We start from the raw sequence: 23,259 nt of genomic DNA, 5'->3' as shown, positions 1-23,259 counted from the left end.
TATTGATCACGTTATCAATCATGGCCTTTCACTTAGAGAGGCTGGACAAAGAGTCCAACCTGTTCTGAACAGAAGCACTGTTGCATTCATTTTCAGAATTTTTTGACAGGAAAACAGGTGATGTTGCTGTACTGTATATACAGAAATATTTTCAGTGATATACTTTATGTAATTGTTCCATCATTCCCATTACATGTATTCTTTATAGAATCCAAAGGACAGAGAGGCGCCAACATAACCATGTGTGCTGCCATCTCCAATGATGGTGTCCTATGCCATATCCCCACTATTGGCCCATACAACACCAAGCACCTCATAATATTCCTGGATGCACATCATGACAGGCTGATCCCACCTGAGGAGAGAGGGCTGTTGAGGCCTGGCATGCCACTCTTCGTCATCATCTGGGACAACATGGCCACCACTCTCGCCTTGTCAATGAGTGGTTTGCAGTACACCCTCGGATGATGATGCAGTTCCTTCCAGCATATGCCCAATTTTTGAATCCCATAGAGGAGTTCTTCAGTGCTTGGAGGTGGAAGGCATGCAAGAAGATTTTCCCTCGGTGCATTGCAAGATAAGATATTGAATGTGATGTGGATGAGGCCATGTGGCCCCATCTTCAAGACAGAAGAGACTGAGTATCAATAGTGGCTATTTCTTATACTCTACAGCAGTGGTTCTCAACCGGGGGTACGTGTACCCCTGGGTGTACGTGAAGGCAGTCCAGGGAGTATGTGAGATTTTTAAAAATTACCATCCATTAGCATCCATTCAAAAATCCTTTAAAAATTGTTATTATACTGCTCCTCAGAATGTTCCAAAAAGTTCTGTTGATTTGTATGGGCCATAGGTAGGTTAAATGTCTGCGTTTGCAGGTCTGTAATTTCATGATATTCATCGCTGCGAAAAGTTTATGACCGCTGTCATTGGCAACGGGTTTTGTGCTTCTAATTCACATCTTTCATATCATTCCGCAAATAGTCCGGTCATTTACAGTTTTTTACAGTCGCTAGGACACATTTCTCAATACTTAAATCACGTTTCACACAGCGAGCACAACAGAAATACATGTGGGCTAAACTGTGGACCATTTATCATTGCTTTGGCACAAAATGCATTCAATGACTACATCTTTCAAATTATATTCATTCTTTTCTCACTTCGACACAACAACTGCCAAAACTCTATGTACCTACAGGCCAATTTGCACATGCTTACATACTGTTTTCCAAACTGTTAAACTTCAGTTCAAAACAATAACATAATACAAAACTGAATAGACAGAAATTTGCTACATTTCTACAGTTATATTGTAATGACATATATTTTGAATCAAAAAATTCAATGCTGTAAAATGATCTCTACGGAAGGGCTGTGCTAGGTGAGGAAAAGGATGCAGAGAGAAGAAAGCCAACATTTGTATGGGACAATGTGGCATTTCAGTCACCGAGTGGTTTGCAGCCCATCCCAGAATGGTGTCACTTTTCTTCCCACCTTACTCTCCATTCCTCAACTCCATAGAATAATTATTTTCCTCATGGAGGTGGAAGGTTTACTGTATGACCACCATCCACATGATCAAATGTCCCTCCTGGACGCAATGAATACTGAATGCCTGGACATTGCCAGGGATGGATCAGGCATGCCAGAAGATTCTTCCCTAGGTGTATTGCCCTAGATGACAGAAGATGTGGATGAGAACCTATAGCCAAATGCAGAAGATTACAGTAGCATTCCTATTGTGTCTGTATCAGTGGATGGTGTGTATACAAATTATTGTATTCTGGAATTAGTGAAAAAAAAGAAAGATATACAACATATTGAAGCATACTGCATCATGTCTGATTCATTCCAGTAACATATATTGCAGTGAATTCTAAACAGTAGAGAGGTGTCCTTGTTTTACACAAGACAACATTGTATAATGCTACCTGTTGTTAGTGATTTTTAGGTCATTGTTTTGTGGATGACAAAGTATGTTTGTTGGCTGTCAACCTTTGCTAGTGTTATGGAAGAATGAGTTGATTTGAGACTTGTATGAAGTGATTTGTTAGTTTTAGTGCATTTTGAATGTGAAATTAACTGCTGTGCCGAGCTGAAAGTTGGTTAGGAGAACTGTGTGAAGAGTTTTGAAAAAGTGACCTAAGTATTGAGAAATGTGTCCTAGCGACTGTAAAAAACTGTAACGTAACAAAAAGTCATTGAAACTTGAAGTCAGAAGCTGGGTTGCTACTAGGGTTTTCACCCGTCCCGTATTGAACAATACAATTTACCGTCCCAGACTGAGTCAATACGGGACGTAATATGTCCTGTATTTTTGTGCTAAACCTACTCTAATGCTTACGTTACGTTTTCACATGCTCCTACATGAGAAATAATATAATAAAACCAAGAGTTTCAAGAGACATGGTAAAAAAGACGTTGAGTGACAGTGACTGCCTGTCATTCTGATAATCAAAATAAGATAGTCCCACGTGTAGCACGGTCGATGATGATTGTAATGACTTGGCATTCTAATAATCAAGTTCCTGCCTCGATCTCTTAAAGGAGCCCTGCTCTTTTACAGTTTTTCACAATTGTTAACACACGTTTCTCAAAACAATAACGTATTTCTCAAAACTGCACACACACAACTGAAAACCTCACACACAAAAGGCAAAACCTGACACTCCCTTTGCAAGATGACTCTTTGCCATATAATCTCTTACCTGTTGGAACTCATGTTCTCATTTGGTACACACAGCCATATTTTCAAATGACACACACACACCACTCATAACAGTACACACAATAAGCATTTGCTGCACACTACCAAGCATTCACAGCACACAGTAGTGCAAAATTGAAAACACAATTCTCGAAATGGAACACACCATATGAATGAGAATGACTCTGGAGAATGAGCCATTTCAACTTTTGTAAAATGTCTCAGTGTGGGCCAAATGTTTTCATAGTCAAACATAAAACAGCACACATATGCAGCAAAAACAGTTGTATTTTTTGAACAGTACAGTACTGTCAACAGGCCTGCTCAACGCATAGCAGCACACAAAGTGATGTTCCCACCACGCTCGTCGGGGACCTCAACAATGGTGCGCTGGCCAATGACATTTCTGCCCTGGCACCTCCTCTTCACCAGGTTGAATCCAACCTCATCAATGAATATGTATTCATGTATTCATATAGATCATTAGCTGTGTCATAGCCTGACGTTGTCATACTCATAATTCTAGTCAGAATATGAATCTGAAAACTCTCCGTTGGGCTGTGACTACGGGGCGTGTTTCAACCAAACTCGTAAAACAAATGCCTCTTCGCTCAATTGGATAGACCTACAACCAATCAGAGCAACGTAATATGTTGTTTGTTGAAAACGAATTCAACCCAAGGGCTCTTTCGTGACGTTGTTGATTACGTTACTGTTGATCATCTGTCCATCATCGTATAAAGCCCGCCCTGGCAATTTCATTGGTCCGTCCAGATCCTGGTTTTATGTAGTTGTTCCCAATACGAAACCCTCCAGACCCAACTTCCCGACCAAATTCTTTTGTGGGCGGGGAGAAGTTGGGCTGGCAACCAGGCTAGCTGTGTCATGCTTCTGGATCTGCTGGAACAGACAGCTGTCAGTGTATTGCTTGTGTTTTATGATTTGGCCACTAGAGGTCCTCATGCCCGGCTTGCTCACTTCTGATTTGTTATTAGGTTCACCTGGGCCTCATTCTGTTAGGGGTATTTAGGGGACTCTGTCTAATGTCACCTTGCTTGTTGTTTAAGTTTTGCTGGTGCCGGTTACCTATGCCGTTCTAAGTTTTGCTACTTTTGTTAATCTTACTTTTGCCGAGCCGATTAAAAGAACTTCAGCCTCTCCGGTTTCAAGTGCGTCTCACTTTTGGGTTCACCCTCCACTTGTGGTTCCAGATCCAAGTTTAGGCCCGGCCCTGACAACAGCATGATAATGCAGGTTACTGTATAGTATGGACACAGATGGGTCAACACAGTGGGGTACAGTGAGACACATTACAGGTGCAATACATGCATGTGTCAGTGCTGAATGTATGGGACTTACAAACTCTTGCCTTAACTCCTTGATGTGGTCTGTGTTCGGGTCGAATAGGACCCTGTGCACTTGTTTCATCCGCATGGCATTTCTGCGGAGAACACTATACAGTGTAGAGATGCTGATGGTCTGGATGTTTCTGAATGTGGCATGGTCAGCCAGGATCCTGGTTTGTATCTTTATTGTATCTTTTTATTGTCCTCTTCCTTGTCCTCTTCCTTGTCCTCCTCTTCTTCCTCTCACTCTTCTGGGGCCTATTCCATAAAGGCCGCTCAAAAAAGCTAGAGTCCTAAACCAGACTTGAATAAGTTTAATTAGTCAAGCGGGGCTTCAGCGGTTCCATAAAGGCCAATTTCAGCTCACGCAGTCCTACTAATTCAAGTCAGATTTACGTAGTCAAGCTAATTGCGCGTGCACCCTATTTTTTTACAGCCCGAGAGGTAAAACATGGATCATACAATCCACCACGGCAAAAGCAATGCACACGGCCACATGACTTCTTCCAGAAAGAACGTCCCCTTTAAATCGTGTACAATGACAGCTCCCTCATCCACCGCTTCAATCAATGTAAAATGACACGCCATGATTGACGTCGTGAACGTAGACCTTCGTTGATTAAAAAATACCCTCTAAACTAATCTAAATGGACTTTTTTGACATTGTTTAAAATAAATAGCCTACTATTAATTAAAACATTATCCAGTAGCCTAGTGCTAACTTTTTAACATGGGTTTTGTGTTGGGGAAATGGGGGGCGGATTTAGGTTCGCTTTGCAATTGTAGGCTACTGTTAACAATTATATTGCTATGATAATTATACTCGGATAATTTAGATTGAGATGTAGGCCTATGCCTGATGCCTAAACATTTGAAATCACAAACTAACATCCATACATTTAACGGCTATGGTGCGTAGCCTATCAAAGCATTATTCATCATTGTTTAATGCATTAGGCTAAATGTTGTAGCCTATGTAAGCTATTTACGTTGATTTTCTATCAATGTTGAACTGATGAGAATAAGAAAATGAGAACATACGTGGTAAATCATCGTCTTCCCGTTGGGTCAGTGTTACATGGACGTCTGGTTAAGCACCAAGTCACGCTAAGCCTGACAGTTAGTCTGACCCTGACCAGACTAGTTTCGTAGCCTAAGTTGCCATAGTAACCGAGTTCGAACTACGTTGAGCTAGCTTTGTGGAACCGAATGAACAAGAAATTAGACCGACTAACTGACATAAGTCTGGCTTATTCGGTAAACTCGCTTTATGGAACAGGCCTTTGGTCTCAAGGCCCTTTTTATTCTGCAGTCCTGATCGCTAATTGCTCACCAGACCTGAGTGTTTAGAATTTGAATATTTGTGTGTTGTAGGTTGATGCTTTGAAACTTTACTCGAGAAGTGTATGCAACAACTGAACATTGTGTGTAGTGTTTTGACAACAAGGTGATGTGTAATTGACATCAGTGTGTAAACAAGGAAAGTCAGAGTCTAATGCAGATAAGGGAGTGTGAAGTAGTGCCAAATTGGGTCGAGCAATTGGTACATGAAGTTAAGGTTGTGAAAATTGTGCCAAAGTTTTGCTTTTTGTGTTAACAATTGTGGAAAAACTGTAATGCATTTATCTTCACAACTAATTTTATTGTTCATTTAATTTCACAAATATATTAAATATCCATCATAGTGGTCTTTGGTGGTCTACCAGGTCATTTGCTATTTCTGATTTTATCAATGGTTTCTTGCTTCTTCCAAACTAAATAGTTGATTTTGACAGACCTAACATATTGCACATGTCCAGGATTTGGTGTTTTAATCCTTAAAGCCCCCATAAAAAATCTAAAGAATGCTTTACTGTGATTCATATTTTGTTCAACAGTAGACTTCCAGTATAGGATTCAGTATAGGATTGTGAAAGAACTCTTCAAATTGCACAGATGTCTGTTTATTTATGTTTAGTCATAACTAAACCGGGGGTCAGATGGCTGAGCAGTTAGGGCGTTGGGCTATTAAACAGAAGGTCGTTGGTTCGTTTCCAGGCCGTGCAAATTGACGTTGTGTCCTTAGGCAAAGAACTCTACTTACTCGGGGGGAATGTCCCTCTACTTACTGTAAGTTGCTCTGGATAAGAGCGTCTGCTAAATGACTAAATGTAAATATAATCAAGATCAAACATTTTAAGGCACATAAATGTATCTAAAATAAAATTTTCCATTTAGGGCATTTTTAATATAATAGATGCAGTTCTGCATTAATTTTATGTTTAGAGTGGCAGAGGAATTTAAGTTGATGCATTAAAAGCACCTGGGGGACAACCCCCAGACCCCCGCTTAAATATTTCCCCCCGACATTGGCCACAGCCAAGGTGTCCCATATTTGACCACATTGGAGGTGGCAACCCAGGTTGCTACACAAAGTTTTACCAATTTAAAAACGGCTTTGTTTATTTTACACAAAGCTCAAAAAATATGTTGCTCTCAAATAAAGGCAAAAAAATTGGATAGCGCGCTACGCGTGCTCGCATTTACTATTGATCTTCCGAACTAGCATCACATCTAACTCAGAATGTGCATGCATTAGCAGGGCAGGGCAGCTGTGGTGGCGTATTTGGGGGCCGGTTCTGGTGGCGGGTCTGGATCAAAGTCCAGGGTTTATTTTTACTCCCACGTATACGTAAACCACCTCCGTGGATGCGGGGGTCGCGAGTCACTGGCACCATTATTTTAGGGGTCGTGGGCTGAAATGTTTGAGAACCCCTGCTTTAGGTGGCACTGTTATCTCCTGTGGATATAGTTTTTTGAAATGTTAACATTAATTTGCTAAATGTTTTCTGGTCAAATTTGAATAGCTCTTGGCTAGTAGTGCGCATTGAACAATGTGATGTAACCCTACATTTTGTATTGCTTGAGGGAAGCTGAGGGGCAAAGAGAGAGAAAATAAGATGGCAATTTGTTGTTTCATTGTTTTCTGCAGGAGCAAATAAATATAAAAACCCACCCATGAGTTGTGCCTGTTCATGCCCTGAACACATCCGTTACAATGGCATAGCGCTGTATATTAGGGCCTACATATTTTTTTCAATCAAAAATGCTCTGCGCTGGTTAGGGGGTACTTGCCTAAAAAATACTTCACAAGGGGTACATCGCTGAAAAAAGGTTGAGAACCACTGCTCCACAGTAATACATATTTATACTTTACTGTAATACATTTCATTTTGTGTAATATTTACAGTACTTCAGTTATCAGCCACAGTTTGAAAATAAGAATCAATGGAATCAATAACATTTTTATCAAAGCATTTCTGTTTCTGGATCCAATTCTTTGCAAGAAGGCAAATTTGACAACAAATGGCACTGGCATGAAAGCTACGTACAGCAATGGGTTGCAATGACAACCAATGGTGCACTGATTCACACTGAGTGCTGTATTTAATATGTTGTTGTTCACTGTGTAATGGTTGATTGGAAGAGCTCATACACTTGTTTGCCAGTTGTGGTGTTTGAAGGCAAAATTTGCTTTTGTTGCATATTTTAAATCTTTTGGCACGGTGAGAGCCCTTTGCAAACAAAACGTGACATTTTGACCATGAGTGCCACTGTTTCGGCCTGTGTGTTAACTGCTTTGAAAATGTGGAGTTTGAGCTGACTGCTGCATCAAAGCAATCAAGAAAAACTGTAAACAAGTGTACAGGGTCCCATTCGACCGGACCACAGACCACATCAAGGAGTTATGGCGAGAGTTTGTGATTGTAAGTCCCATACATTCAGCACTGACACATGCATCAGAATCAGAAGGGATTTTATTCGCCATGAGTGTTTGCACAAACAAGGAATTTACTTTGGCAGGGAAGTGCATACATTAAACATATAGGAATATTGAAACTTAAATATGTGGACTAACTATACAAAAGGAGCAAAGTCTAGCTAATACTAAGGGGGGTCAAGCTAATACTAAGGGGAATAAAAAATAAAAATATAAGTAGCCATAATTTACAATTTAACCTAAAAATACCAAAAAATACAGATAGTGCAAACGATACAATAGTGCAAATTGCAATATGCAGGGTGTCATTGTGCAGATTGTGATTTAAAGTCAGTGTGAGTCCTTGGCCTTGTTAAAGTGGCCAACTTCCCAACAGATGGGAAGAAATTGTTCTTGTGGCGTGAGGTTTTGGTCTTGATGGACTGCAGCCTTCTGCCGGAGGGGAGTAGCTGGAACAGGGAGTGTCCAGGGTGGGAGGGGTCGGCCACAATTTTCCTTGCTCGCTTCAGGGACCTTGAGGTGTGCAGATCCTCGAGGGAAGGCAGATTGCAGCCAATCACCTTCTCAGCAGTGTGGATGATACGCTGCAGTCTGCTCTTGTCCTTGGCAGTGGCAGCAGCGTACCAGATGATAGAAGAAGTGAGGATGGACTCAATGATGGCTGTGTAGAAGTGCACCATCAATGTCTTTGGCAGGTTGAATTTCTTCAGCTGTCGTAGGAAGTACATCCTCTGTTGTGCTTTTTTGGTGAGGGAGCTGATGTTCAGTTCTCACTTGAGGTCCTGGGAGAGGATGGTGCCCAGGAAGCGGAAGGACTCCACAGTGTTGACTGGGGAGTCACTCAGGGTGATGGGGGTGAGTGGGGCTGTGTTCTTCCTGAAGTCCACAACCATCTCCACTGTCTTAAGAGCATTGAGCTCTAAGTTGTTCTGGCTACACCAGGTCACCAGGTTGTCAGCTTCCCACCTGTAGTCAGACTCATTCCCGTCAGAGATTAGCCCAATGAGGGTGGTGTCATCCGCAAACTTCAAGAGTTTGACAGACGGATGACTCGAGGTGCAACTGTTGGTGTACAGGGAGAAGAGCAGAGGAGAAAGGACGCAGCCCTGAGGAGATCCGGTGCTGATGGACCGGGAGTCAGAGACTTGTGTTCCCAGCTTAACGCACTGCTTCCTGTCAGACAGGAAGTCTGTGATCCACCTGCAGGTGGAGTCGGGCACGTTCAGCTGGGAGAGCTTGTCCTGGAGCAGGGCGGGGATGATGGTGTTGAATGTATTGTACATGTAATCCAATATTGTTGCTTTTCTATAGTGTCTCACTGTACCCCACTGTGTTGACCCATCTGTGTCCATACTATAACTTGCATTATCATGCTGTCTGTTTCAGCAGATCGAGGAGCATGACACAGCTAATGAGCTATATGAATACATATTCATTGATAAGGTTGGATTCAACCTGGTGAAGAGGAGGCGCCGGGGCAGAAATGTCATTGGCTCGTGCGCCATTGTTGAGGTCCCCACCGAGCATCGTGGGAACATCACTTTGTGTGCTGCAATGGGTTGAGCAGGCCCGTTGACAGTACTGTACTGTTCAAAAATAAAACTTTTTTTGTGAACAGGTAAGAGATTTGGTAAGAGTCATCTCATAAAGGGAGTGTCAGGTTTAGAATTTTGTGTGTGAGGTTTTCAGTTTTGTGTGTGCAGTTTTGAGAAAGTCGTTATCGTTTTGAGAAACGTGTTAACAATTGTGAAAAACTGTAATAGGCCTATATACATTGTGCTTTGCACATTATTTCTTTAGAAAAGCATAGACTTTGGAGTTCATATTTTTAAAAGGCCTATTTACAGTTTTTTTCAACTGCTTACACACAAAATCCTTGTCACACAATTTCTGAAACCAGAACCACACATCAAATCTGCAAAACCATAGGCACATTTTTGGCCTTTTGATTAGTTTTCAATTTCACACTTTTTGCAAAACACAACACATAATTCTCCACGTAACACACACAATTAATCTTGAAACATCTTGATTTCCTTTTGCAAACACAAACAATCAATATGCCAAACTAATTTACCAGTTCCCCACACTAAATCCTCACATGTGCAAAACGTCATTGCTTTCCTCAACACCAACCAATCATGGCTTTAGAATATGCCTATAAATAGCCTAGGTGAGTCGATTTACAGGGGTGGGTATAATTTGAACCTTTACTGTAGAAATGATTACAGGTATGTAACAATCTACTGTAATGTACACATGTTCTAATGCACACATAATAGCTGTTTCAGCACACACAAACATATATTTTAGCACCCATGCATCCTTTGACTGCAGTGCACTGCATGATTGGTCAGAGTCTTGTGGATTACTGTACCCTACTGTGCAACAGTACAGTGACTGTAAAAATACAGTCTGACAATATTGTACAAAATAGTATATATTACTGTATGCTACAGTACATGGCACACACGCACACACTATTCCGTTATTACTTTTTTCAAAATTAGGTTTGGTTTCTATCCTACTACACTCTTTCTTTCATACGGTGTAATACTGTATTCACAACCACAAATGCTTAGTAAACTAAAAAATCTATCTTCAATCTTGTTTTTGTGTTTACCATGAATTTGTCAACATCTCTGCCATTACAGAAATGTACATACGAGCTCATGAAAGTGAGTTTTAGGTTTTGAAAAACTCTGTTTATATGATATATCCAAAAATGTTATATTATGGCAAAGGTGTTTGTAATGTAAGACATTAATGTTTGCTTTTGAAACGTGTTTGTGATATTTTGAATGCAGTGCTTCATTTTGCAAGACAAGTGAACCATTTTGCATTCTGTGTGTGGAATTCTTGGATTTGTGTGTAAAGTTTTGAAAAAAAGAGGAAGTAAAAAAAAAATTGTGTAAGCAGTTGAAAAAAAAAAGTAATATCACCAGGTGGCGGCAGAATTGCACCAGTATACACTTCATATGCAAGCACCAACTCCAACATGACACTTTGATAGCGTATTATATTGAATGTATAAAATTGTATTCATATGAAGACATGAATGACTGTTTTGTCTCTAATGTAGCCTACAGTATTGTTCTATTGAAGTCCTAAAACGATTTAAAACATACATCTGTAAAATCCTGCATGGAGGAAAAAATAAACACATGCTCAGGAAGGCTGGTGGAGTTATAATTCACACCTCCCTGGCCTGAGGCTGGACTTCGCCGTGGTTTGTCCAATAATTGTACCGCCTATTGTAGGCAGGGTATGGTATCTGCACATGCGGACATAAGATACACGTATTGAGACGTCAATTGAAAAAGAGGCGGTTCTACATTGGCACCAAAGTCCGAAGGCTATAGAGTGTCTGACAAAGCTTTATAGGCAGTGTAATAATTGAACAAATCTTTGCAAGTGCTGTCAGTAGCGACAGTATGGAAATATCCAAAGGGGATGACCATACTACAGAGCATGCAGCTACGTTATTAGGGTCGCCGAGGCTTGATAATCAGATGAGACACAGTGATAAAGTGAATAGGAAGTCCAATAAATGCAAAATCATTCTTGGGGTGAGTTATTTGTATAATCTACAATAATTACGCTAACATTTTACAAGTTAAAGTTAATTGTAAGTTTAAACTACCCGATTCAGCTTGTGTTATCTAGGTATGCCACTTGTAGTCTATATGGCGTTTGAAGTCACGGACATTTACCCAACCAATGTATACATGTGGCCTTGTACACATGTCTATCAGCCTGCCAGTAGGCCTATGGTGTTCTAAATTTCTACTTAAAAGAATGTCGTAAATTGGCGAGTCAGTGTCATCGTCTGGTTTGGACTCTATTGTCGGGACAAAACTCGTTGCCAGACGCAGCTTTCTACATTACTTTGGGATGTTTTGCAACGTCTGGTTCATATTGACACATAAATAAGTTGTAAAATAAAATAACACATCTTGTAGCAAAGTGTACGCTGACCTTGTCGAACTGATGCTTCCCAGGTCTGACAAGACTCTGACACGGTTTAAACAATTTCGCTAGTGTAGGTTTTCGACTTAACCTCGAAATAGACAAGAAGTTATTTATTTGCAATTGATTAAAAATAAATTACGAATTGGATGAATGTTTATTAAAAGCTGTCGTGTTAATTATATACGTTTTACGTAAATTGCCAGTGTTCAATCTTAAAACCTGCATCTCAATAGCTTGCGTTACTAAGATACTCTATTTATTGTATCAACCTCAGTCTTCAGACGTCTGACCACTAACTTGTAGGTTTCCACCAGACACTGTTTGTTTTAATGACCCTCCTGGAGTCCAAAGGCTTTAGACACCAACCAAGAGTGAACAAGCACCAATCTGAAAATAGATACCTGGATGCTGTTATCACACACACACATTGTGTATAGCTATGCTTGTGGGGACCTTAAATCCAGTCCCATTCAAAATCCTGTTTTCTCTAACCCCAAACCTTAATCCTAACCTTAACCTAAAAACCTAATCTGAATGTTAACCCTAAACCTAAAGCTCTAAAGCTAACCCAGAACAAACCGTAACTCCAAACCCCAACCCCTAATGTACTTCTATACCCACTGGAAATTGGACAAGTTTACTATTCTTGTTGGAATATCGGGTCCCCACAATGGTAGTTAAAAAAGCCACACTTACACACAATACAAACCCACTGTGCAATTTAACATACCCTGTTGAAGATTTCGCTATTTCAGTTTCGCTATTTAGACTGTACATCTGAGACATTAAAACAGCTGGATATCCCTCTTTCTAACATGATCTTAGTTCAAATCTGTGCGGAGTACTTTATGTGGCTGGAATTCAGCATTTCTTATTTTCTAAAAGTACGTTTTTTCCCTTTTCTTGTTTTTCAATGTAAGCGTGGGTGATGTGGCACTGGGAAGAAGACTTTGTGCAAAAAATGAAATAAAAAATTGAGATCAAGATGCAGTACTAAGAGCCAAAAGCTCAGTCAGGAAAGTAGCTCTTCTCTTTAAACAATGCTCCTCTTTGGTCTGTGAAGTCCCTCGTCGGCCTTTATATGCTAGTGTTTTGGTAAGGCAGCATGCTTTTCTTGGGAAGCAGAGAGAAAGCTCCAGATAAGGGAAAAGGCGAACTAAACAGAATGATCATCCATCAGAGCAGATTGCAGTATAAGGGTTCAAAGTGTGTCCGACTCGACTCAGACAAGCTGTGATGAGTGTTAAAGAGCAGTGGAAGCGGGTTGCCAAACTAGCATTGATGTACTGTTTTAAAAAAAGCAGATTAAACTTTTTTGTTTTATTTTAGCTGTAGAGATCTAACTGATCAAAACATGTTTTGGTCTTTGTCTATTGTGCTTCTCAGGTGCTGTTGCTGTGCTTGTTGGTGGTACTCATTCTTGCAGTGGTGTTTGTTTTGAGGCAGCGGTGTGACATAGAAGGTAATCTCAACCATAAACAAAACCAGCTGTCTAAATGGTCCATGTCTAACCACTGGCATCTGTGCAAAACAAGTTTACTGGCACAGGAACACAACAGTCCACTGAAACTCCCTGTATTCTCCTGTAGCATGAAAAGTACATCCATTTTAAAGTTGTTTCAGTCTTCTCTCCTGTGAACAATTGTTGAGCTGTGATACCGTTACTTCACACTTGTGGAATTAATCTCCCAGGATGACTTGAATGACTCACTTATGTTCATGCATAACTGTACCACATTATCTCAGGTAACTCATTCACATGTGCAGTATGTCTGTCCCCCAACCTGCCTCTGTAGTGATCAGCTGTAGAAACAGGTGTGTGACCGGGAGCAGGGACAAATCTGCAACATGCCACTGCGATCCCTCCTGTGAGGCGGAGGGAACCTGCTGCCTGGACTACCAGGAAGTGTGTGTAGAGCCTGGTATGTCCTCACTGCCCAACACGCTCTCCCCAGCAACTCTAGGTCAACCTTGCGCTAGATCGATTTACAACTGGCGACAGTAGGCTAGATAAAGATATTATTCATGCTGACCTGGTACAATATTATGTGATTTTGTATTCAAAAAGGGGAAGAGGAGATTTGAGTTTTAATGTTTGCACATTGCATGCCTTCTGTGCTATTGTGCCGAAATGGGTCTCCTGGATGTTTAAGGGCTATACACACTAATCTATAAGCATAGACTATAATACTAACTTTGGGACAGTGTGTTGACTTTGGAGTAGATTGAGTGTGACACAGAACCATCTGGCTAACCCTGGTCAGCCCGCATCAGTGTCTTCACATGGAAATCACAGGACCGAAACATCTTTTTAGGGGCCTCACCCGGTTACTGTGGGCAGGCGTACTAAGTCTGGGAGTGGTGCAAATCTCTGCTGTGTAGTTTCCCAATGCATTGAAGAATCTAAAATCTCTGCCACCCAGTCAGCATGGCAGCCATATGTGCCTCTGGTCCCCTAGAGAGGCCCATGCATGTTCAGGGAAGGCGGGGAAATACTTTTTCTCTTGAGAACTGTACACAGAGACAGTGCAGACCTGTTAGACCATTCACTTGACCACAGTCTGAGAAATGGAGAGAGCGAGCAAAGATGAGTTGGAGTTGGGGGGGGTTCTCTCATAAACATGCTAGAATCCCTCCATCCTCCTAGTTGGCCTAGCTGCTCCATAAGGTGTTCAGTAGATCGAGACTGAAGTGTCTTCTGAATACAAAAGTTCCACTTCCAAAATTACTGTTGGTCAAGCATGTCTCCTAGGATTATAAAAATGATTTATTATAAATAGATTTAACAGTATAATAGTATATTATTATCAGACAATAGTGAGTTGTTGGTGTTTAGTTTGTTGGTTGTAAAAGGCAAGGCCGTGGAAATATTCAGCTCTGAGAAAATATATTTGCATTGGCTTATGTCTTACAGATCAACTGTGCTATGGTTGGGTGATGTGATGAACAGGCAAAACTTTTGCAAAACTGATGAGAATTATTTCAGTTCATTTTGACTACTCATGAATTTGTCCTGATGTGACTTTCTAGCATAGTGCTTTCTTTCTCACACACCCACTGGCTCTCGCTCTCTTTCTCTCTCTCTCCCTTCCTTTCCCCCATCCCTCACTTTGGATGTTGTTTATTTCCCACCAGGTCAGAGTTGGACCTGTTCCAAATTCCGCTGTGGGGAAGAAATGTTGTCCTACAGTCTGTGCTCCTGCTCAGGAGGCTGTGAGGCGGTGGGAGATTGCTGCTCTAACTACTACAGCGTGTGCAAGGGTAGGGGAGCAGGCTCGACCAAGCCCCAGGCCTGTGGTGCAAGATGGCCCACTAACGTACCATAGTCAGTCAGTCTAAGCATGGTCCACTGTAGGAGCTTATTTGCTTAGTTTCAAAGTTGTTTGTACAACAAAAAAACATCAACTGCACAAGATGTCAGAGTGTAGGATGTGTAGTTCCCTGTGAGTGCTTCCTACTTAAATTGTCTATTATGACTGTGCTAAATCATGTTTTATTTAGTTTGGAACACTATCATTATTTGTATTTTCTTTAGATAGATTTGCATGTATTACATGTATGGGGTTGATTGATCTTTCTCTTTTCTAGCTCCCCATTGTGGTAGAAAACCTTGTGCTTCTGTTAGCCATTGCTTTAACTATCTTAAATACCTTTCCTCAGTCTCTGAGCCGTGGTTGTTTACGAAATCATTCATATTCCTTGGATATTGCTAATGTGCTTTTTCAACAAAGTAACTACTGTAATCATTTAGATGATATTGTAGGTTTGATCTGTAGCCAGATTAACACTGAAAATGTGTATAAACTGTGGTGATATTGTAACTGATAGTTGTATGTCTTTTCTAGTGGGTGGGAAGTCGTGGCTGGAGGATGAGTGTGAGGACATCAAAACACCCCAATGTCCTGTCGGGTAATACTCATTCATCACAATATCTGGAGAGCACTTCACAGGGATACATGGTCTTTTAACCGCTCACTGTTTTTAAATGTTGAAACAGAGTAATAGATTCTTGAAATGAATGTAGTACAATGAAGCTGAAGCTGTATGCATGTGAAAGTACTCGAAAAACACAATTATGATATCATCGTTGTATTTTATGACTGTAGACACCAAAGAGAACATCAGTGTCTTCATGGAAACATACACGTTTGACTCCATGAGTGTGTCTGCACTACTGGAAGGGTGTGACCCTAGTTTCATTAGACTATGGAAAACTAAACTAAGAGTTTATTTTAAGACAGTTTTTCCAAACAAGTTCACGTGCACGGTTTACTTTTTCCACAATGTGAGTCAACCACACAAGGTTCCTTTTGGGTGTAATTTTTTGTGAGTGGTTAGTCTTTTTAACACAGGAATGTCCTCTCACACAAACATCTTCACACTAATCCATACCTTATGTTTTAATACCGCTGTTACACAACTACGGAGAGACTAAAATAACTCCCATATCTGGCCTGGCCAGATTTTTCAGTAGGAGCAAGAGTAGTGACTTGCAACCTGAAAATCTGAAATGGGGAATAATATGGCTTTAGATTGTTTGCTTTTCTATTCCAGAAAAAAGACATGAGGAAAACGTTTTTATTTTAAGCGGGTTGGAGGAAACTCCATCCTGTGTCACAATGGATCCAGATTCTCCATTTGGCACCGCCTGTTGACTTCAATCCAGTCAATGACCTCTACCGTACTTTTTACAACAAGCCACTGTAATGCAGAATCATCTTGTGTAGACACTAGTCTATTGTTAGACACAACTCAAATTGGGTTGATAAATGCATTTATGGAATCTCTCTTTGTTCATTCTTCAGTTTCTCCAAACCCCCTCTCATCCTGGTGTCTATGGATGGGTTCCGAGCAGGGTACTTGAAGGCTTACGGCAGCCTCCTTCCTGTCATCAGCAAGTTACGTAAGTTAAAATACTTAGCACATCATTGCTCGGCAAACACTGTTTATGTGGTGGCAACAAGCCATAGGACAGTTGTCTGGGTTAGTTTTGACCAAACCTGTATTCCAGGCAACTGCGGGACATCTACCCCACACATGAGACCTGCCTACCCGACCAAAACCTTTCCAAATCATTACACCATCGTGACTGTGAGTCATTCATTCATCTCAATTTAGTCTCCCCAGTCCCCCAGAGTTAAATACACATTCCCTTGTTTGTTTACTCAGACTTCAATTAGGTGAACCTCAGCGAAGGCCGTACTCTTGTTTTGGCAATCTGACAATCAGATGAGATCCTTTCAAACGGGTACAAACAAAAGGGTAGAATATTAACAACAAAACTGTTTGTATGATGATGGATTACATGTGCGTCCAAGGACAGACAGCTGGTTAGACATCTTTGCCCGTTTAACTCTACCGTTTTAATTAGCAACCACCCTCCTCCTTCAGTACAGGGTGGGTGAACCTGTGGTTTTCTATTTGGGAGGGAGTCTGGGAGACACTAAAGATCAGATAGACAGAGAGATAACCCATGTTAGCCCTTCAGCTGCAAGCACCGCCACATGAGTTCCACACTCAGCTTGGGTGAGTGTGGAATTGTGGAACCTAATTGTGTGTGTGTATCTGTGTGTATATTTGTGTGTATGTGTGTCATCTCCTCTCTGCAGGGCCTTTATCCTGAGTCTCATGGAATTGTGGACAACAAAATGTACGATGTGACCCTGAATGCCAGCTTCAGTCTAAGAGCTGCAGAGAAGTTCAATGCCAAATGGTACCAAGGCGAGCCGGTGAGAGCTTGTGTTCTTGAAATTCTGTAAAGTATTGGCGTTCTTTAGACAATTCCTTAAACAATGATATAGAAAAAAACGATTGGTTTGTTATTCTCTTTTTGTTGTTATGGTTGTTTCCCTGCATGATATTATACACATTGAGGTTCAGGGGAACAGAAACATGATAGAACATGCCTCAGAATTTTTCGTTTGTTGTTCTTACTCAAAAATTCCCCTAAACTCGAAAGTATCATTGAGAAACATCCCAGAACTGGAAGTAATATACAATATCTTAGCGTGAAACTCTTAAGATATATGGATTGGGTGGGAACAGAAGTTATTGTGCTTTAATTATTTTACTGTCATTTGCCCTCCACAAACTCCACGAGGGGCTGTTCTGTTGACAGCAGTCAGTTGAATCTCAGTGAGATTGGGGAGGCAGGGTTTCAATCCCACATAATAGGCCTCTTGAAATAAATATGGGTTCTGCCTCCGCAAAATGACAGGCTGCACGAGCTGTGGGCTTCCCTCGTTTGGATGCTCTCTCTATGAAGTTTGAGACTCTCTTTGCATGCCATCCCCCAGCTCAGTGTCACACAAACCCCCACCCAGACCCCCCACCCAACCTCAATTGCCTCCCCACCTCCTTCACACTCCACGTGGCCTATGTCCAGAAGCAGCCTGAGTCTGATTCAGAAAGACAACTACACGTCCCCTGACCACTGATTAGGATTGATGGTCAAACTCTGTATTTACGATATTTCATCAGTGAAATCCAAATGGATTCCTCGATGCATCAAACTATTTGATCGCAATCTTAAGAGTAAACTGTGTTTGCATGGATTTTTTGGCCAAAGCCTTTCCCAGTGATGGAAAAAGACCAAGAGATATCTGATGTTTGAAGATTTATGAGTATATCTATGCATGGGGGTATTTTGAACGTCTAATGTTACTTTGAGCGCAGATCTGGTTGACTGCCATGTACAACAACCTGAAATCAGCCACTTTCTTTTGGCCTGGATCGGATGTAGACATCAAAGGAAGATTCCCAGATTACTACAAAAAGTATGACAGGTAAGGAATTAATAAACTATTAACTTGTTTATAGTTTATATTGAATGTTTATATATGTGTATACTTATATACATGTAATTCTTATAATTACCTTTTGTGTCAATGTATTTTTTTTATAGAAATAGTTTTTTTATATAAGTTGTAATTTCTCAGAAGAATAAATACATTTTGTTTTTATTCAGGGTTATTCCATTTGAGAAGAGAATCACAACCTTATTTGAATGGCTGAGTTTGACTGAGGGGAAAAGGTAGACTTTCTCCTGACAGACATTGCATATCCTCCTTATGCATGCATATCCGTCTGTCCTTCTAACCTCTGGGCTGTTTGTGTTGGCAGGCCTGATTTCTACACTTTGTACTTAGAAGAGCCAGACTCTTCAGGTCATCGCTATGGGCCGATGAGCAGCCAGGTCAGACAATCTGTAACCATTGAACAGCTGAAAATGCTGTACTGAATAACAGGCAACAAGCAGACAACACATATACAGTAACACATATCCATATACAGTATAAATCCATATTTGCAATGGCTGAAATGCCAAAAAAACAACAACACGATTACAAGTAATCCTAATAAAAATCCGAATGGAGTTGTAGTCAGGCCAATGCTGGGTGCTGGGTGTAAGTGAACGTGTGTGCAGGTGATCGAGGCTCTGCTGAAGGTGGACAGGCTGCTGGGGCTGCTGATGGACGGGCTCAAACAGAGGAACCTGCACCGCTGTGTCAACATCATCCTCCTGTCTGACCACGGTGAGGACTAGCTACACACACTGTGTTCTACTTGGGATTCCTCAATATTTTTGGTAACAAAAAAACATTACATACTTGGTCTTTGTGGTATACGTTATGTATGAAAAAAGGTATTTTAGCACAGCAATACAGTCGTAAGCAACGTATCCTTCGTCCTACATGACAACACTCGCAAAATTAGGTGGCCTGAATTGTATTTTGCTGCTCTGATACATTATTAAATTATCATGCTACAAAACTCAGTTAGTTTGAAGGGCTCCATTTGTTAGAATTGTACTGTTGTATTGTTGCATTGTTACACTCTCACTTCCAACAGCCCTCCATTGTGAGGGATGTGGAGAGGCTACAGTGACTGTTAGCCCCACTGTTTGTCTTAGATGAGCCATAGTGTAAGTTCTGTATAAGTATAAGTTATTATATGCTTGTCTTAACAGCCTAATGGGAGAGCAGTTCACCACAGTCAAAGGAAATGCTTTCAACATCAGCACTGCATGTGTGTCTGTGAAATGTTTAGCATTAGGGAATTTAAACAAATGTGGTTCAGGCCACCACTTAACAGGCTTTGGAATAAGCTCTGCATCAGGCTGTTGATCAACAAGGTTTTTAGTCTAGTGAAATTAGTTTATAGTTTGTGAATGGTGATGGAATAGTCATGGAACTACTTGTACAGTATGCATATGGATAAGTAAGTATGTATGCTGGCCATTGAATTATGTCAGTTGGTTTCTATATTTCTGCATATTATCTATGAATTCTGGTTTATTAATTAACATTTACAGAATTGTGCAATGATGGGCATACAGATCATAGTTTCTCTAGCAATAGTAGTCAGGATTTAAAATTTGACAAACTAAATATGGATATCATTAACTTTTTTCTACAAGTTCTCTTACTGTTGGTGAGAACAGATGTGAAATCTGTTTTGTGCAATTTGAAGTGTCAGCAGTAACAGTGACTGTGTTTCCTGTGAGCGCAGGAATGGAGGAGGCTTCCTGTCAGAAGGCCGCCTATGTCTCATCTTACCAAGAAAATATCCAGGACTTCACCGTCATCCAGGGCCCTGCGGCCAGAATCAGACCTGTGCGCTTGCCCGAAGACTTCTTCTCCTGTAAGATAACCAGGTCATTTCCTGTCCCCTTCTTCATCCACTTCCTCCCATGAGCACATCCCTGTCCTTCACTTGAATTCTCAGTGTGACATTTTTGCTTTGTCTTTGTGTCCCTCCTACAGTTGACTATGAGGGGCTGGTGAAGAACATATCGGTATGCGAGGCATTTTTCTCCAGTGCTCCGCTTAACATGTAGTATACAGACGATGAATGAGACAATTATCCACTTGGCTGACCAGATGTCAAACAAAGCACCACCCCCAATCACCCTTCCCACACTCTTTCCTCCACACAACTGTCTATATCACTCCCTGTCTGTCTGTCTGTCTGTCTTTCAGTGTAAGATCCCAGACCAGCCCATGAGGCCCTTCCTGAAGGAGCACCTACCAAAACGGATGCACTTTGCCAACAATGTGCGGATTGAAAGGGCCCATCTCTACATGAAGCCTGCCTGGCAGGCAGCACTGTAAGACACCCTCACATAACCCTACTGCTGACAGATACTGGCATAGTAATGGCCATCGATGTACTGGAAAGCCTGTTTATTTAGAGAATGTGATCAAATTTGAATTTTGTTTGTTAAGCATGATGTTTTTATTTTTTTACAATAATTTAACTATTATAAACTATTACAGCAGCAATGATTTTAGACCTGTACAAAAAAACATAATGTAATACATTTTAATCAATAAGTACAGTACAATAAAAACATGTATCGTACTACGGTGGCCCTGATTCATCTCTAAACTTAACTTGAACCTTAAATATACAAGTATCCCCAACTCGTCCTTGGGATTGAGCAGTAATATTAGAAATACAAAAATACAGAATACTGAAGTATCTACAGTGGGCACTGTTTGTACGTGTGTGTGTGTGTGTGTGTGCGTGTGTGTGTGTGCGTGCGTGTGTGTACATGTCCACGTGTCGGTGTATAGACTTTGATATTATTGTTTTTTTCTCTTCTCTTCCACAGTCAGCCTAAGGAAATCAAGTACTGCACTGGTGGATTCCATGGCTCGGATAACATTTTCAAAAACATGCAGGTTAGTGTCTAGTCTGTCAACCAATACCCTGTATGACACCATACATTACACATTTACATTTATTCATTTAGCAGACACTTTTATCCAAAGAAACTTCCAAGAGAGAGCTTTACAAAGTGCATACCTCACTAATAATAACAACAAGATAGCCCCAAAACATTGCGAGTAGCCAAAACATGAAGCACATATTATGAACAACTAAAATAAGTGCCAAAGGTAAGAAGCATACAGTTGTATGCCAAAAATACACACCCCAGTAAACACAAGGGAAGAAAAAACGTCAAATTGGCTTCACCAGCCTAAGCAGCAGTCACACAAAGTGAAATACATACAGTACTGTAGCACATATATACCGTCCTATCTAAGTATTTTCTTGTCATCTCTGAGGGTTTAGGTTGGTTATTGGTGGGCAACAGTGAAGCATTTATTGACATTGTAAAAAGGGCTAAACCAATACAGTTTCATTCGATTGGATTTGTGTACTGCATTCCATAACCCATAGTAAGTTTTTGGGGTGTGGTGGGCTACAGAAGAACAATAGTTGCCATGGTTCCTAACAATCATCCCCTCAAGCCCAGACTCAACCTCTGAGCTTGAGGAAGAGTAAAGACTGGCTCCTCTCAGACTAAGGCAGACTAAATCTCTCATCTCTCAAATGGAGACGAAGTAGGCCAGCAGCTTTTCAGTACAGCTTTTGGATATGTGCTGTTTGTGCAGTACTTGACAGTACTTCTTACTGCCATCTACATGTTAGTCTTGTGGTAGGTTAGATTGTGGTTTGCTTTGGTATAATTATCCATGGAATTTACTCACTGCTTAAAAAAAAAACAGGTGCATGAAAGTCTGTATTAAAACGTTGTTTTCTTAAGAGTCTTTGCAGACAGCGAGGGATTTTTTTAGACAACACAGCAGACAGTTACCTTACCATCTTATGTAATAGCAGCCCACTTGCGAAATCAGATTTAATCGTATAATTATTTTGGTGTCTGTTGGCTGACTATTGCACACTCATGTATGGTGGTTAAATTCCTTCCAAAACACTTCCATGCTGTTTACTTTATTATGCTACTGATAAAGAAGTATGTACACAAGGCCCATTTCTAGGTTTAAATGATACTGTTTGGGTGGGGGTTCAAGTAAAAGCCAGAGGTTCTGAAGGTGGACCTCTGTTCTCCTCAACAATGCACATTATTATAACAAGATCCTGTTGCAATGTAAAAACAATCTGTGTTGTATCATGTTCAATCATGTGTAATGATTAATGTAATACGGTGTTTCTCTCAGCATATTAAATGTGTCTTTTTCAGACTATTTTCATGGGTTATGGCCCAGGGCTGAAGTACAAAACCTCTGTTCCACCTTTCGAAAATATTGAAGTTTACAACCTTCTGTGCGGTAAGATCTCTGTTCACGAACATGCATCTGTTTGCTGAGGGAAATGAATCTGAAACTTTTATTTCTGTCATATTGTGATAGGACTTTTAGGGGATTTAGCTGTGCAAACCAGGGCTGAAGCATATCACAGTCCTGCACCCAAACATCCCGAACAGCTACATTGGAGCAATATCTGAAATCTCCATATTCCTTGTCAGATTTGTTAGGCATCCCCCCTGCCCCCAACAACGGGACTCATGGGAGTCTCAACCACCTCCTCCGAAACCCTACTTTCTTGCCTGTCTACCCTGCTGAACTTTCCCATGACTCACCTTGTGAGGGCAGAAGCCTCGCCCCCACAGACAACCTGGGCTGCTCCTGCAGCTCCCGCACCAAGCTACAGGTACGACC

The 23,259-nt window shown here is 40.9% G+C and overlaps 1 protein-coding gene and 1 long non-coding RNA gene across 2 annotated transcripts in view; one reads left to right on the top strand and one right to left on the bottom strand.

Moving 5' to 3' along the window:
* Positions 1-2,941: 2,941 nt before the first annotated feature.
* On the bottom strand, positions 2,942-5,313 carry LOC146286407 (uncharacterized). Its single transcript, XR_014758516.1, has 3 exons — positions 4,070-5,313; positions 3,836-3,941; positions 2,942-3,607 (listed from the first exon to the last, which is right to left on the bottom strand). It is a non-coding gene; the product is annotated as an uncharacterized LOC146286407 (long non-coding RNA).
* Positions 5,314-11,147: 5,834 nt separating this feature from the next.
* The window catches only part of enpp1 (ectonucleotide pyrophosphatase/phosphodiesterase 1), a 38,356-nt gene continuing 26,244 nt past the window's right edge, over positions 11,148-23,259 (top strand). Inside the window, exons 1-18 of the mRNA XM_084700209.1 lie at positions 11,148-11,385; positions 13,175-13,250; positions 13,585-13,710; positions 14,924-15,049; positions 15,634-15,697; positions 16,594-16,691; positions 16,800-16,879; positions 17,398-17,517; positions 18,464-18,573; positions 18,756-18,821; positions 18,911-18,983; positions 19,215-19,323; positions 20,300-20,431; positions 20,554-20,585; positions 20,770-20,897; positions 21,405-21,474; positions 22,782-22,869; positions 23,067-23,251. Of these exons, the coding sequence (XP_084556335.1) occupies positions 11,251-11,385; positions 13,175-13,250; positions 13,585-13,710; positions 14,924-15,049; positions 15,634-15,697; positions 16,594-16,691; positions 16,800-16,879; positions 17,398-17,517; positions 18,464-18,573; positions 18,756-18,821; positions 18,911-18,983; positions 19,215-19,323; positions 20,300-20,431; positions 20,554-20,585; positions 20,770-20,897; positions 21,405-21,474; positions 22,782-22,869; positions 23,067-23,251 (1,818 nt within the window). The 5' untranslated portion in view covers positions 11,148-11,250. The remainder of the gene's footprint in view (positions 11,386-13,174; positions 13,251-13,584; positions 13,711-14,923; positions 15,050-15,633; positions 15,698-16,593; positions 16,692-16,799; positions 16,880-17,397; positions 17,518-18,463; positions 18,574-18,755; positions 18,822-18,910; positions 18,984-19,214; positions 19,324-20,299; positions 20,432-20,553; positions 20,586-20,769; positions 20,898-21,404; positions 21,475-22,781; positions 22,870-23,066; positions 23,252-23,259) is intronic.

This window comes from Hypomesus nipponensis, chromosome 6 (assembly GCF_054491055.1).
Source record: "Hypomesus nipponensis isolate SF chromosome 6, ASM5449105v1, whole genome shotgun sequence".
Lineage (NCBI taxonomy): Eukaryota > Metazoa > Chordata > Actinopteri > Osmeriformes > Osmeridae > Hypomesus > Hypomesus nipponensis.
The sequence above is the reverse complement of the archived record's forward strand: the minus strand, read 5'-3'. Positions and strand labels throughout refer to the sequence as shown.